The sequence below is a fragment of the Thunnus maccoyii genome, chromosome 2 (genome assembly GCF_910596095.1).
Source record: "Thunnus maccoyii chromosome 2, fThuMac1.1, whole genome shotgun sequence".
Lineage (NCBI taxonomy): Eukaryota > Metazoa > Chordata > Actinopteri > Scombriformes > Scombridae > Thunnus > Thunnus maccoyii.
Window position 1 is genome coordinate 2,782,873 of NC_056534.1, and position 13,360 is coordinate 2,796,232.

A 13,360-nucleotide genomic window follows, 5' to 3' on the forward strand; every position below is an offset into this window, starting at 1 on the left:
ATTTTATAGATTAAATAATGATTCTAAATCAGGTTTAAACAAGGTTAATTGTTAAGGAAAATAATCATTAGTTGCAGCTCTGCAGTTGATTAATAGAATATATGTATAATGTGTATAAAGGATTTTCTTATTTTAAGGTTTGTTTAGTTACTGTCCACTTTGGCCAATTTGTTTGAATACTGATAAGATTGATATTTTTCTGCTTTCTTTAACAAACACTTATTAATCTACATATGCAGCTTTATATCATCATGTTTCAATATTTTCTCTCTGCACTGATAATTGTTTTTTTACTTGTTTGACCTACAATCTATTGAGAGGTTTGTTTTGTACTGAAGTAAATTATCCAAATGTTTTTTATTGTTGCACATTGTTAAACTTTATGTCAATTGTACAATAACCAATATTTCAATTAAAAACATCCATCAGTGCTTTATATCACCTTAAAACATGGTTCATTTCATTTCATTAATATTCATCAATATTTTTAACCGTTGCGACCAACGACTACATGACAATATTCCATCAGTGATGCAAACTGGCTGAATAGCGCCCCCTACGAAATTTCAGCGAAGCAGCCCCAGCAGCAGGCAAAACAGTGAACAGAGGAAGTGATGTTTATCTCCTTCTTGCACTGTCTGAAAACAGCCCGGATCTGAAGACGTCTACATGCCCCTGACAGAGGACCTTCGATTGCGTCGTGGTGTGACATGCATGGAGGCGCGAGGGCCCGTTCATCGCTGCTTGCAGCTTTAATTTTTCTTTCTTTTTTTCTCTTGCCTCCTTCTCCACCCGGTACTGCCCACTGACACCTGTAGGCACTCAACTAATTGCGGCCCGGTGTTGGGATTAAAATACTGCACTGTCATTCCCTTGCTGCTGTCTTTGTGTGACGAGCTGCTGGCTGAACTAGGGCCATCAGTGTTTGCAGCGGGGCTGTGCTGGACTTTGGCCTCCCTCCGGTGTCTGTAAGTGGAGCCTGTCTTTTGGCCTGGTGGAAGCTCATAGCGTGGGCAATTTATCGCTGCTGTCAGTGTGTTTGGGCTGCGGCAGTCACAGTAACTCTCCTCCTGGTACCTGGGAGGCTGCACCTCTGCTTGCTGGCTGCATCCCGCGGCATCCTGCTGCCCCCCAGCCTGGGCTGCTGTCCTGGTGTTGCTGCTGTTCTCCTCCATTTCGCTGCTGTTACGACGCAATCTCCGCTGCTGCTACGCTGTTACCTGGTCTACATCATTTATGATGTATTGACTGCTGGTGTTATAGCAACCCTGAGCCAGAGGAGTGTATAGTTTGTTGTTTTATTGATTTGGTTAAGCTTTTTGTTCATTTTCTTTAACTTTTCCTTATGTTTAATTTATTTTCTCTTTTTTTTCCTTTTGCTTATTATTCTGCCCTTTGTTTGAGTGCAAGTAGTTTTTTGTGTTCTGCAGTGCCCCCTCCTGATCATTCAACAGAAGTAGTTACAAAACAGGAAGTTTCCTCCAGAGCTAACCAGACAGAGTAGAGAGCTCATGTGTCGGCATCTGCTGCAGCTATTTATTTTCAACATTGTTGCCTTGGACACTATTTGTCTATTATGTGTTAGCGATTTCTTTACACTATATGCATCATATATTTGCTGTGTATTTGTTTTGAGGTGACTAAATTGGTGACTAGCATAGCTGCAACCTGTTAGCTGACCTGTTTTGCTTAGTGACACAGCATTTTTATTTCTTACATAGTTATGTCAGTGTAATGAATATTGTTCAGATTCTAATTTCTGTTTGCATTTGTGCTTTGTCGCAGTTTTACAGTAAATGTGGATCTTCATTAAACATGCAAGAAAAGTTACGCCTTGTGTTTATTGGAGGACTGCAGACTCTTGGCTAACTGTCTAGCTTTGGATAAAGACTACTCATTGCGAGGACAGTATAGTAAAAGGACAAGAGCACAGCGGGCACAATTAAACAAGATAACACAGTATGCAGCAACAATGAGTCTACGGTCAGGCAAACAGTATCAGCCAGCCCCTCAGCAACAGGAAGAGGGAGGGGAAAAGCAGCAAGAATCTTATCAAAGTGCTGATGCCCACTCAAAGTCAGCACATTCACAGTCGTCAAGGCGGTCAAGTCGAGCCTCCTCAGCCAGTTCTTCAGCATTAAAAGCTTGTGCCAAAGCGGAGGCTGCCCGTGCTCAGCTTACTTATGCACAAAAGGAGGCTAGCATCATGAAACAGAAAGCCGACCTTGAAGCAAGTCTTCATATTTTACAAAGCCAAAGAGCTGTCGCTGCCGCTACAGCAGAAGCTGCTGCCTATGAAGAAGCTGGTAAATCTGTAATGAGTGAACTCAGTCAAGATTTACTAGAATTACCTATCAGTTCAGCCCAGCGCACCTCTGACTATGTCCAGCAGCATTCAAAGGCATACTCTGGGGAAATCCCATTCAAGGTTGATCCTCTAGGCTGCCACAAGATGGCGCTTGAGCAATGTAAAATGGGCTTAAATGAAGCAGCCACCCAACATGATGAGAAAAACAGAGATGCTGATAAAGGACAAACTAATGTCAAACAAGAACAACAAAGGGAGGAATTAGGAGTTAAAATGTACTCCCCACGACCAACAGGACAGTCTTTTTACCCTCAAAGGGAGGCCACATCCGAGCCTCAGGCTGTGCAAGAAATAACAAAGTATCTAATCCGTCGCGAAATGATGAGTGCAGGTTTTCTCAAATTCGATGACCATCCTGAGAATTATTGGTCATGGAAGGCATCATTTCAAAGTGCTACCAATGACCTACACCTTTCAGCCAGAGAAGAAATAGATTTATTAGTAAAATGGCTTGGTTTAGAGTCTTCAGAGCAGGCTAAAAGAATTCGCTCTGTGCATGTGTTCAACCCTGCAGCAGCCCTCCACTTAGTCTGGCAACGACTAGAAGAAAGTTATGGGTCACCAGAAGTAGTTGAACATGCACTGCTAAAAAAGATTAAAGATTTTCCTAAACTTACCAACAAAGATAATGTCAAGCTAAGAGAGTTGGGTGACATTCTTCAGGAGATAGAGTGTGCAAAAGAAGGTGGATATCTGCCAGGCTTGTCTTATATGGACACGGCTCGTGGAGTAAATCCCATTGTGGACAAGCTACGTCACAGCTTACAAGAGAAATGGATTGCCACGGGTTCTAGATATAAGGAGGAACACAGAGTCGCATTTCCCCCTTTCAGTTTTTTCTCCAGCTTTATAAGACAGCAGGCAAAAATAAGAAACGACCCTAATTTTGCCTTTACACCACCCAGCAACCAGAGTTCAAAAACTGAGAAATACATGAAAAGTGGCAGCAGAGCTAGTGTAAATGTACACAAAACTGACATTCCACAAGAGTCCTCAACTATCCAGAGTAGCTCTGTTGAGAAGAAAATGGAAAGTCCTGATATGCAATGCCCCATACATAAAAAACCCCACCCTCTCAGAAAATGTAGGAGTTTCAGAGCTAAGTCTTTGGAAGAGCGGAAATCATTCCTGAAGGAAAAGCACATTTGTTTCAAGTGTTGTGGGTCAACGCAGCATCTGGCAAAAAACTGCAGAGAGACAATTAAGTGTATGGAGTGTGGTAGTGAAAGACACATTTCAGCGCTACATCCTGGCCCTCCTCCCACTGCAAAGGAAACCATCGAAGCCAAAACATGTGATGGCGGGGAGGTGAATGAAAATGTAGTCACTCCAGTCACATCCAAATGCACAGAGATTTGTGGTAATGTAGATATTCAATGCTCATGCTCCAAAATCAGCCCTGTGATAGTGTATCCTGCTGGAAAAAGAGAGGATGCAAGGAAAATATATGCAGTGCTTGACGAGCAGAGTAATAAGTCACTTGCCAAATCCAGGTAGCTCACCAGGGCCGTCATATCACAGAACGAGCAATTAGAGCAGCAGGATTGTGGATTATCGGGAGCAAACGCCTGGTCTCATCAGTTATCTACAAATGTGTCATCTGTCGTAGGCTTAGAGGAACATTTCAGATCCAAAAGATGGCAGACTTGCCAGCTGACAGGCTCTCACCAATGCCACCCTTCACCAATGTCGGTCTTGATGTTTTCGGTCCATGGACTGTGTTGACACGTCGCACAAGAGGAGGCAGTGCAGACAGCAAACGGTGGGCAGTTCTTTTCACATGCATGTCAACAAGAGCTGTGCACATCGAACTTGTTGAATCAATGTCCACATCCAGCGTCATTAATGCATTGAGAAGATTTTTCTCTATTCGTGGACCTGCAAAACTTCTCCGCTCAGACGGAGGTACTAATTTTATTGGTGCCTGTAAAGAATTGAGTATTGATCACAGGGATGCTACGCTGAACAGTTACCTTCAGGAAAAAGGCTGTACATGGCAATTTAATCCCCCATATTCCTCACATATGGGTGGTTCATGGGAAAGACTTATTGGTGTTGCAAGACGAATCTTGGATGCAATGCTTATTCAGTCTGCACATACTCGAGTCACACATGGTGACTCGAGTATGTAGTACTGAGTACCTTAATGGCTGAGGTGATGGCAATAATGAATGCAAGACCATTGGTGTCATTGTCTACAGACCCCGACATGCCAACTGTCCTTACACCAGCAATGATCTTGACTCAGAAGACGAGTGCTCTATCAGCACCCTCCGGCACCTTTAACCCAACAGAGCTCCACACAAAACAATGGAAACAGGTTCAGTGTCTTGCAGACGCCTTTTGGAAGAGATGGAGGGGGGAATACCTTGCCACTCTTCAGAATCGAAGAAAATGGACAGAGGACAAGCCCAACATCAAAGTTGGAGACGTTGTTTTGCTCAAGGATCACCAAGCTCACAGGAACAACTGGCCTGTAGGACTTGTTATTAAGACATTCCCCAGCAAAGGCAACAAGGTTCACAAGGCAGAAGTAAGGACAGGAAAAGAAGGGAGGGTGAAAGTGTTTCTGAGACCGATATCAGAGATGGTTGTCCTTTTGTCTGAGGGACAATAGAAAATGGACAATTTACATGTTAATGTTTGTATCTCATTCATTGTCTGTTAGTGGTACAATAGTATTGTGCCAGGCGGGGAGTATTCTGCCCTTTGTTTGAGTGCAAGTAGTTTTTTGTGTTCTGCAGTGCCCCCTCCTGATCATTCAACAGAAGTAGTTACAAAACAGGAAGTTTCCTCCAGAGCTAACCAGACAGAGTAGAGAGCTCATGTGTCTGCTGCAGCTATTTATTTTCAACATTGTTGCCTTGGACACTATTTGTCTATTATGTGTTAGCGATTTCTTTACACTATATGCATCATATATTTGCTGTGTATTTGTTTTGAGGTGACTAAATTGGTGACTAGCATAGCTGCAACCTGTTAGCTGACCTGTTTTGCTTAGTGACACAGCATTTTTATTTCTTACATAGTTATGTCAGTGTAATGAATATTGTTCAGATTCTGATTTCTGTTTGCATTTGTGCTTTGTCGCAGTTTTACAGTAAATGTGGATCTTCATGCAAAAACATGCAAGAAAAGTTACGCCTTGTGTTTATTGGAGGACTGCAGACTGTTGGCTAACTGTCTAGCTTTGGATAAAGACTACTCATTGCGAGGACAGTATACTTATCTTATTTCTTGTGCTTTAGTTTAATTTGTTAAATTGTACTGACTTCTTTTTTTTCTAAATTCAATTTTTTTTTTTTTTGCAACCTGGTGCACGGTTATATGTTCCCCCTCCTTATGTGCCTGCATTAATTCTCTGCCTCTGCCTGTAGGAGCTGTGGGCCTAGGCCGGGCCGATGAGATCTTTTCATCTGCATGGTACAGAGTGGTTTGGGTTTTTGAGAACACATGTGGGTGTTTTATTTATTTGCTTTCTCCCCTTCTCTCGTCCAGTTTCCCCTGTGATTGAGACCCCCCCTTGCTCCTGGTAGTATCAGGCAATTAACGCTAGTAGGCCATTGGGATTGTGCAATAATTTTTACTATAATACATTTTGATATTTGTGTAAAAGATTGAATGTTTTTTTAATATACTTGCATTTACTGTTAATAAATATTTAAAATTATGAGTTATTATTGTGCACAACTTCAACATGAAATTATTCGTCCAGTGACATAACTCATAAGAATAGGTATAATAATAGGGAAAAAGTACTCCTCGTTGACCACACAAGAGAGGTCAATCAGAATTATGATTGTTATTAATCTTAATTATGATTTTCAAGGGTATAGGTCTTTTAAGGTTAAGTGACTGAGATGCAAGCACAAACAAACACTGACAAGTTCACTTTAGTTACATACACATTTATTACTAATACTACAGCTACAAGTATTGAACACTACAACATTTTACAGACAAGACACAAGAGGGAGAGGAAACTGGTACAAAAGGCTATGGCTAGTGAATGATTCAAATGCATGATGCAGAGTTATCTATTGTGTAGTTGGTATGAGAGACCTGATAAACAGATGAGATGACTGGTACATGAGAAGCAGCGATTCAAATAAATGATACAACAGCTTAGTTCTGAATTGCCAATTGAAATTACATTTATGAAAGCACCAGGGTTTCAGCAAGTTGATGAAGGTTTTATAGGACTACTTGCTCGCTCCCTGGGTTGTCCTCTTGTGGAGAATGGAGTTCGATGTGCTGGGGTGAGGAGCTGGAGTCTGGATCTTGTAATGATGAGTGAGTCAGCTGGTCCGGAGTTGAAAAGTTCCCATTGGAAGAGAGCTCCTGGTTTATGCTCTCATGCTCTCCTCGGTTTGATCCTCATCTCATGACTCCACATTCTGAGGTTTCACCTCAAAATGCAAGCTTTCAACTGGCATGGCGGTGTGTGTATGTGTGTGTTCTGGTAAATGTCTGTGAGTGTCTGTATGTCACTGGGGCATGGCATATTTTGCAGCATGTCTTGTGCCTTATGCTGGTTTCTCCAGTGAACACTTTTTTGGTAGATCATTTAAGGCTTAAAAGTCAGAGCTCACAGTAAGACTAAACTTGGTGCCACCTCGTCACTGTGTGTGACTGGCTCTTAGAGGTGAGTTATGATAACTAGTGGTGGGGGTCGTTTATCCAAATGGTACTATTAATTCACACTGCGGTGTGAATTGGTCTTCCCATCTTGCTGGCTCTTGTAGCTTGAAGGATCAAAACTGGTCTGCGTCAGTGGTCTGGTTTGGTGACCACGCAGGAGATGAGGGGTTCTTTATCTGATCCTTTCTGTTTGCAGGAGTTTGTTAGTTGGTCTGGTCAGTGAGGAGTTACAGACTCTCACTTATGTTTTATTGGCCAGCATTCCTCGGGGGTTGAAAAAAGAGCTGGTCTGTTGTTTGAGGCTTGTGCTGTCTGCCTTTGAAACATGCAGGGACTTAACCCTTCATTATTATCTAGTGGGTTTAATATTCCATCTTATGTTACATGGGTGCTGAGGTCAGTGGTTGGTAGGTTTGAGAAAAAAGACTGTGGTGTGTATTTTTAACCCCCACAGCGCCAGTAAGGGTTTTTTTTTCCAGGGCAGCTTCGGGTTGTGTCTGACACAGATAAGACCAACAGTGAGGTTAAACCTGTGGGAAGATATTCTGGGCTAAGCTGAAAGAGGCTTATTTTGGTTAATCAAGACTGGTAGTGAGTGTGTGTCCGTTGGGAAAAGGGAGGTTCTGTTTGCTTATGGCTACAGAGACCTAGGCACACTTAATGACTTTTTTGATGCAAAGCACTTGGTGCATGTAATTTCTTTTGTTGTAAAACACTTTGAGCTGCATTCTTTGTATGAAAGGTGCTATACAAATAAAATTATTATTTATGGCACTTATATTATGGCACTTTTTACAAGCAGCAAAGCCACAGTGTTATTCTCAAAGTCTGATCACACCAAATTTCTCCCATACGTCTTACTTGGCCTTTGACAATGTATTTCCCACAATTTTGTGTTCACCATTGGCTATTTTTGTTTAGGTCATCTATTTTGATCGGCTAACTACTAGAAATAGATAGACCCTCCTTCATTCTTTAACAGGAAAAGTAATCTCTCTCTTGCAGTTCATTACAGATCAGATCAGATTTGAGGGGGTCCTGAGCACCCAACTGGCTGGCTGGTGAGAGCCAATCCGTACTGCCCAACTCGCACAAATATTCGTTAATCAACTAACCGAACCTGACCCGACCTGCAAACTGCCAACTTTTTTTTTTACCAACCGTGTTTACTAAACACCAGTAGGCTCAGTGAGCTGTGGCCGGGCAGCAACGAGCTGTGGTTGAGGAGAAACGTGCTGCGGTTTTGTTGTGAAATGTGTGCTTATTACAACCTTTGGACTACCAACAGGGAAAACAAAAGGGGCAAACTATGTTCTGCTATCGCTCTGGAGCTTGTTTTCTGCTCCTTTGTTGAGGAAATAATGTTGTTTTAGCTGTGTGTGCGCTGGAGTGGGCAATTTGTCATTGTGGGGGTGTTTTGTTGTGAAATGTGAAGTGGTTGAGGGAGGCAGCTAGCTTTTTCATTAGCTTGAGAGCAAATATCTGCACGGTGTTTCTAGACGGATAGCACTGTTTTTGTTGTGTTGTTGTGTCATTATGCTGGTTGTTTGTTGACATTAGTGGGAGAGAGGCAAGGCGCTCAGGAGTGCGTAAAAACATAATTTCCACTGGATTTTCACAGAAAATCCAAATCCCACCCAGGTCCTTCACATAGAAATCAGTCCAAAGGTTGTTACAGACAACCGAAGAGGTCGGGGAAGGTCTCGTTTTTTAAATTACATTACTACCCTCTCATTCATTGACAATAAAAAAGGATAATTCATAATTCTACATATAAAACCTTTAACATCTGAGAATCAAATTCCAAACTCATAAATCTTGTAGACTAGGCCTACTGATTTTCCCAAGTTTGGCCTCATTTGTCAGAACTTTTTCCTCATCTTTGTTGACCAGGCCTATAAAACAGGACCAAACAGATGATGTGCCGGTTGGTTTTAGCTCTTTGTTCTCCTTTTCCCTTTCCTTTAACTTGTTTTTCATGTATATTCTGTTCACTTGACAGTTTACATTCTCCTCTCTCCCTAAAATACACCGTTTTCACCCACAGTGATTGTGACGTACCCCACGATCAGAACTGATACAGATCTATTCAGATCCACTCAGGTATTGGACATATTAACATACAGACCCCAAACCCTCCACAGTAAAACCGGACTTGATCCAACCAGATTAGACTGAGTAGAATTTGGAAGCGGTACAACTCGGATCCCGGGTCAGGTCTCAGTTCAGGTCCTCGTGAAAACCTCTACCACCTTGTAGTCCTCCACATCTCAGATAGCAAGTCCTGAGATGCAAGCAGCAGATTGCAGCAGATGGCTCCATCAACCCATGGTTTCGTGTTTGTAAATGGTCATACAGTCAGTGCAGGGATATCACTGGCCAGCATAGCTAAGTCTACCTCCGCTCACTGACTCACTGATGTTGTCGTGAGCTGGATTGGAACATATCCCAGTCAACATCACTCAGCGTGTCCTGCAACATAGCTTCTGATAGAGCAGTCCAACACCTGATCTCTCTTTTCCTTACAGCTACCTGCTTTGTTTATATTGTGGTTTGAGGAGGAGGAAGGCGCTGTGATATGATGGGAATGGTGGGAAATAATGCATATTAATTTGTACAGTGAAACGCAGTTTTAATATATTTTGTTGTCACTCTGAAATTAAGCACCAAAAATAATAACGTGCCTAAAACTGCTTAAAATACTAGATATTAAAATAAACTTAATCTCTACCTGTGTGTACGTTCAGTGTGTTTGATCATGTGTGGATCATATTGCTTCAGCAGCAAACATTTGTACTATGAGTGTTGAAATTTTCCAAACAAGAAAGATAAAAAAAGCAAAGACTTAATATATACAATATACATTAAAACACATTAATTGCCTTTTTTTCAAAATCACACAGGACTATATCCTGAAAAATAGTATTATTTTTTAAATAACTGACAACAGACATTTCTTTGATGCCTGAGTCATTTTAGTGATGTACCATTTTTTAAAGTGATATAAATCTCCTCTCAAAATGTTAATTTTCCAAACAAAAGTAAAATCCACACACTGTTTAATACTTTCATTATAATATATTTTATTACTGCTATGATTGCATCTGTCATGCATCTTATGATGCAAATGCAAACCTCCTCAAACAGATAGGTTTCCTGAGAAAACTAGAACTTCACATGCACTGGGTCTTTAGTTAGCTGGATGTTTTTTTCAATGTTTAGCTGTGTGTGTCTTGGATGGCAGACTGAAGTTGTGAATCCTGATGGCACTCCCACAGAAGGTGTTGAAGTGGTGGTGAATGCGGACAAGGTGCTGGTCATTACTGCATCCAATGGCATGGCAAGGCTTACCATCAATACAGAAGAAAACTCTGAACCACTGACAATCACTGTAACTTTTGAGAACAGGTAGAACTGCATTTACTTAATTATATTTTGTGTTAAAGCCATGCTTAGCAAACTTAGGCAATGGGCCCTATTTTAACGATCTAAAGCACACAGTCTGAAGCGTATGGTGCAAGTGCATTTAGGTTGAGTCCAAATCCACTTTTGCTATTTTAACAGAGGAAAAAATGGTCACAGCGCCAGGCGCATGGTTCAAAGGGGATGTCCATAATCTCCTAATTAATCATGGGTGTGTTTTGGGCGTGACATGCATTAAACCAATGAGAGTGTCATCTCCCATTCCCTTTAAAAGCCAGGTGTGCTTGCAGCTTGGTGGATTACTATTATAATGGCGCATTTGCCAAGTAGTAAGAAAGAACGCTTCTCTGCAGAGGAAACGGATCTGCTCGTGCACAAAATGAAAGCGCACAATCCATAACGAGCACACTGCTGCTCCTGGACCCTCCAGTGGCCAGCCCCAGACCACCAGCTCAATGTCCTGTTCATTAATTTGTTGCAAATTTATTTTCATTTGATTTTCGAAAAGGTTTTTTTTTTTCAGTTACAGCTTTAGTTTCTTTAAAATCGTTTTGTTCAGTCATGGAGTAACAGATGAACTCTCCAAGGTGCTGATCCTGCTGCTGGCAGCAGCTAGGAGCTGTGCAGATTTATTTCCTTCTTTGGTATAATCATTGTTTTCACCTCATTTATTTCCTCATGTCCTCATTTATTGATGTAGCAGAAAAGTCGATCTGTGTTTGATCCGTTGTCGTCCGTCTGTCTACATGTATTGCCATGATTTGGTCAAATAATGAGACAATTTCATCTGTCATTACTGTGATTACCTAATTCTGATAAATATTTTGACTAACCATTATGACATGTATTTTTTAAAAATATGTTAATGTACACAATAATTATCTTTCACACTGTTATCCTTTTATTTGTCATCTTTTGAATGTCTGTGTGCTGCTGCGCATCCGTGTGCGTGTAACAAGCAGAGGGTACGCGTGTTGTGTACTTATCTATGTAGGCGCACATTACTGTCCTAATAATGTGCCCTTAAAATAACAGTGAAACACTGTGCCATTGACTTTAGACCAGGTTTTTGTTGGTCAAAAGCACAATTGCTCTCTGCTGCCTCAAGATAGCAATGCGCCAACAATGCGCCTGACCACACCTCATTTTAAGACCAACATGCCCATGGGCGCTCAGACGGGCACAAGTGCCATTGCTATTTAAACAACATGGGCCCTGGACGGGAAAATGACAACTGTGTCAGTCTTAAACTAGCAAAGACACTTGCATTGCGCTTGGTGCCGCTTTGTGCCGGGTGTAAGATAGGGCTCAATGAGTGTAAGATAGGGCCCACTCAGCATGTCGGGCCCAAGTTGGGTCTCTCAGAGTATGGCACTGAGAAGACACGATGAGACACTGTTAAGCTTGATACAGTATGGGGTTTCACAGTGTTACAAGCAAACATATTTCACTAAAACACACCCAGTGCAACTTGGGACGTTGCTAAGTCGTTGTCGGGCCAACAAGACCGTATTTTTCATGAAATCAATCTTTAACTTCCAGACTGTTGTGGAGATATTGAGCGATGGCCCGTTCTGCCTTGTGAAGGTCTGACTCTTAGTCTTTAACCTCAACAGATCAGCCTACAATATGAAAAATTAGTCCAATTGGTTCACTAGTTTCTAAACAAGGAACTGCACTTTACCCGTGTCAGTTCAGGTCACATTGCATGGAACTTCAGGTCACCATCAGCACACTCTGGTTTGAATGTCTGATTATGCCATTGAATCTACTCACTTACCTATCTACCTGCGACCTTGGTAACCATGGCAATGCTGATTCACCCATTATCAGAGAGGCTTTCACTTCCCCAAACAACACAGACAGTTACTCCGAGTCTCAAGGAGAGGAGAGAACGTCTACTTCTACTTAAGAATTGTAGTGAGACCTCAAGGCCTAGGCTAGACCCAATGTAACCCAACACGTACAACCGATAGCTCAAAAGAGGATGGATGCAAATAATGCTAGATGGAATACTCATTGAATTAATTATTTCTTTCTCACAGGATATCATGACTTTTCAGTAGAGTTGTTAAGGCCACATTCTTCAGTCAGTACTGACACTGGATCTTCATTTTAGACAGGAATAATGTTTTTCTTATTCTACAGGTGATGACAAAGACTTCCTGAAACTTTCAGAAGCCGATCCACTCTGTGGTTGGTGGATTGTTCATCTTTGAAGACATACATCAGTCCATTTTTCCATTTTGTCTTGTTTTGTCAAGGTGCGTTTGACTGAGGCAGATCATATGTGCAGTGCAGCTTCTAAGCATGGGAAGTATTGTTAATGAAAATTTCACAGTAACACAGAAAAATGAGACAGGACCTGAATGACAATCTCTCCTTCCTGGAGAGAATTCAACTGGAAGTGATTTGAGTCTTCTGTACTACAGCTCAAACTACTAACTATACTAATCAAACTGTCTGCTGGAGGTCCTGCGCAGGCGCTGTGGCAAATCACTTCTACATTTTCTGGAACTGCCTCACTGTGGTTCCATTTTGGAGAAGTGTCCACAACGTTCTGGAGGCAGTTTTTCAGATGAAAATTAATTTAGATTTTAAATAATGTACCTTGGTGATCGAGAAGAGTTTTCCTGTGCAAAGTGAGATAAATACTTGTTGAAAATGCAATCTAATTGGTGCAATCTAATGTAATTCAATACAACAGCTTTGCCATAAATTATACTTTTATGAGGCTTATACATTTTCAGTTTTTGTTGACATTGTATTATATTGAAAAGTGTTCCTAATATTTTGCCCCTCTCATGTATGTAATTGGAGTGGACGAAATATAATGCAGTCCAGTACACCAGCACCACCACCCACTGCAACCTCAATACTAACCATGAACACTTTTTGCTGCTGTGTTCTATTTTTTTTGTTGTTGTT

At 41.4% G+C, this 13,360-nt stretch overlaps 1 protein-coding gene across 1 annotated transcript; it reads left to right on the forward strand.

The window, feature by feature from the left end:
- Positions 1-3,913: 3,913 nt before the first annotated feature.
- Positions 3,914-5,591, forward strand: LOC121906925. The gene is given in 2 exon segments (XM_042426174.1): positions 3,914-4,482; positions 4,485-5,591. Coding segments are annotated over 2 exon segments (978 nt in total). The 5' UTR covers positions 3,914-4,005; the 3' UTR covers positions 4,986-5,591.
- Positions 5,592-13,360: the final 7,769 nt, after the last annotated feature.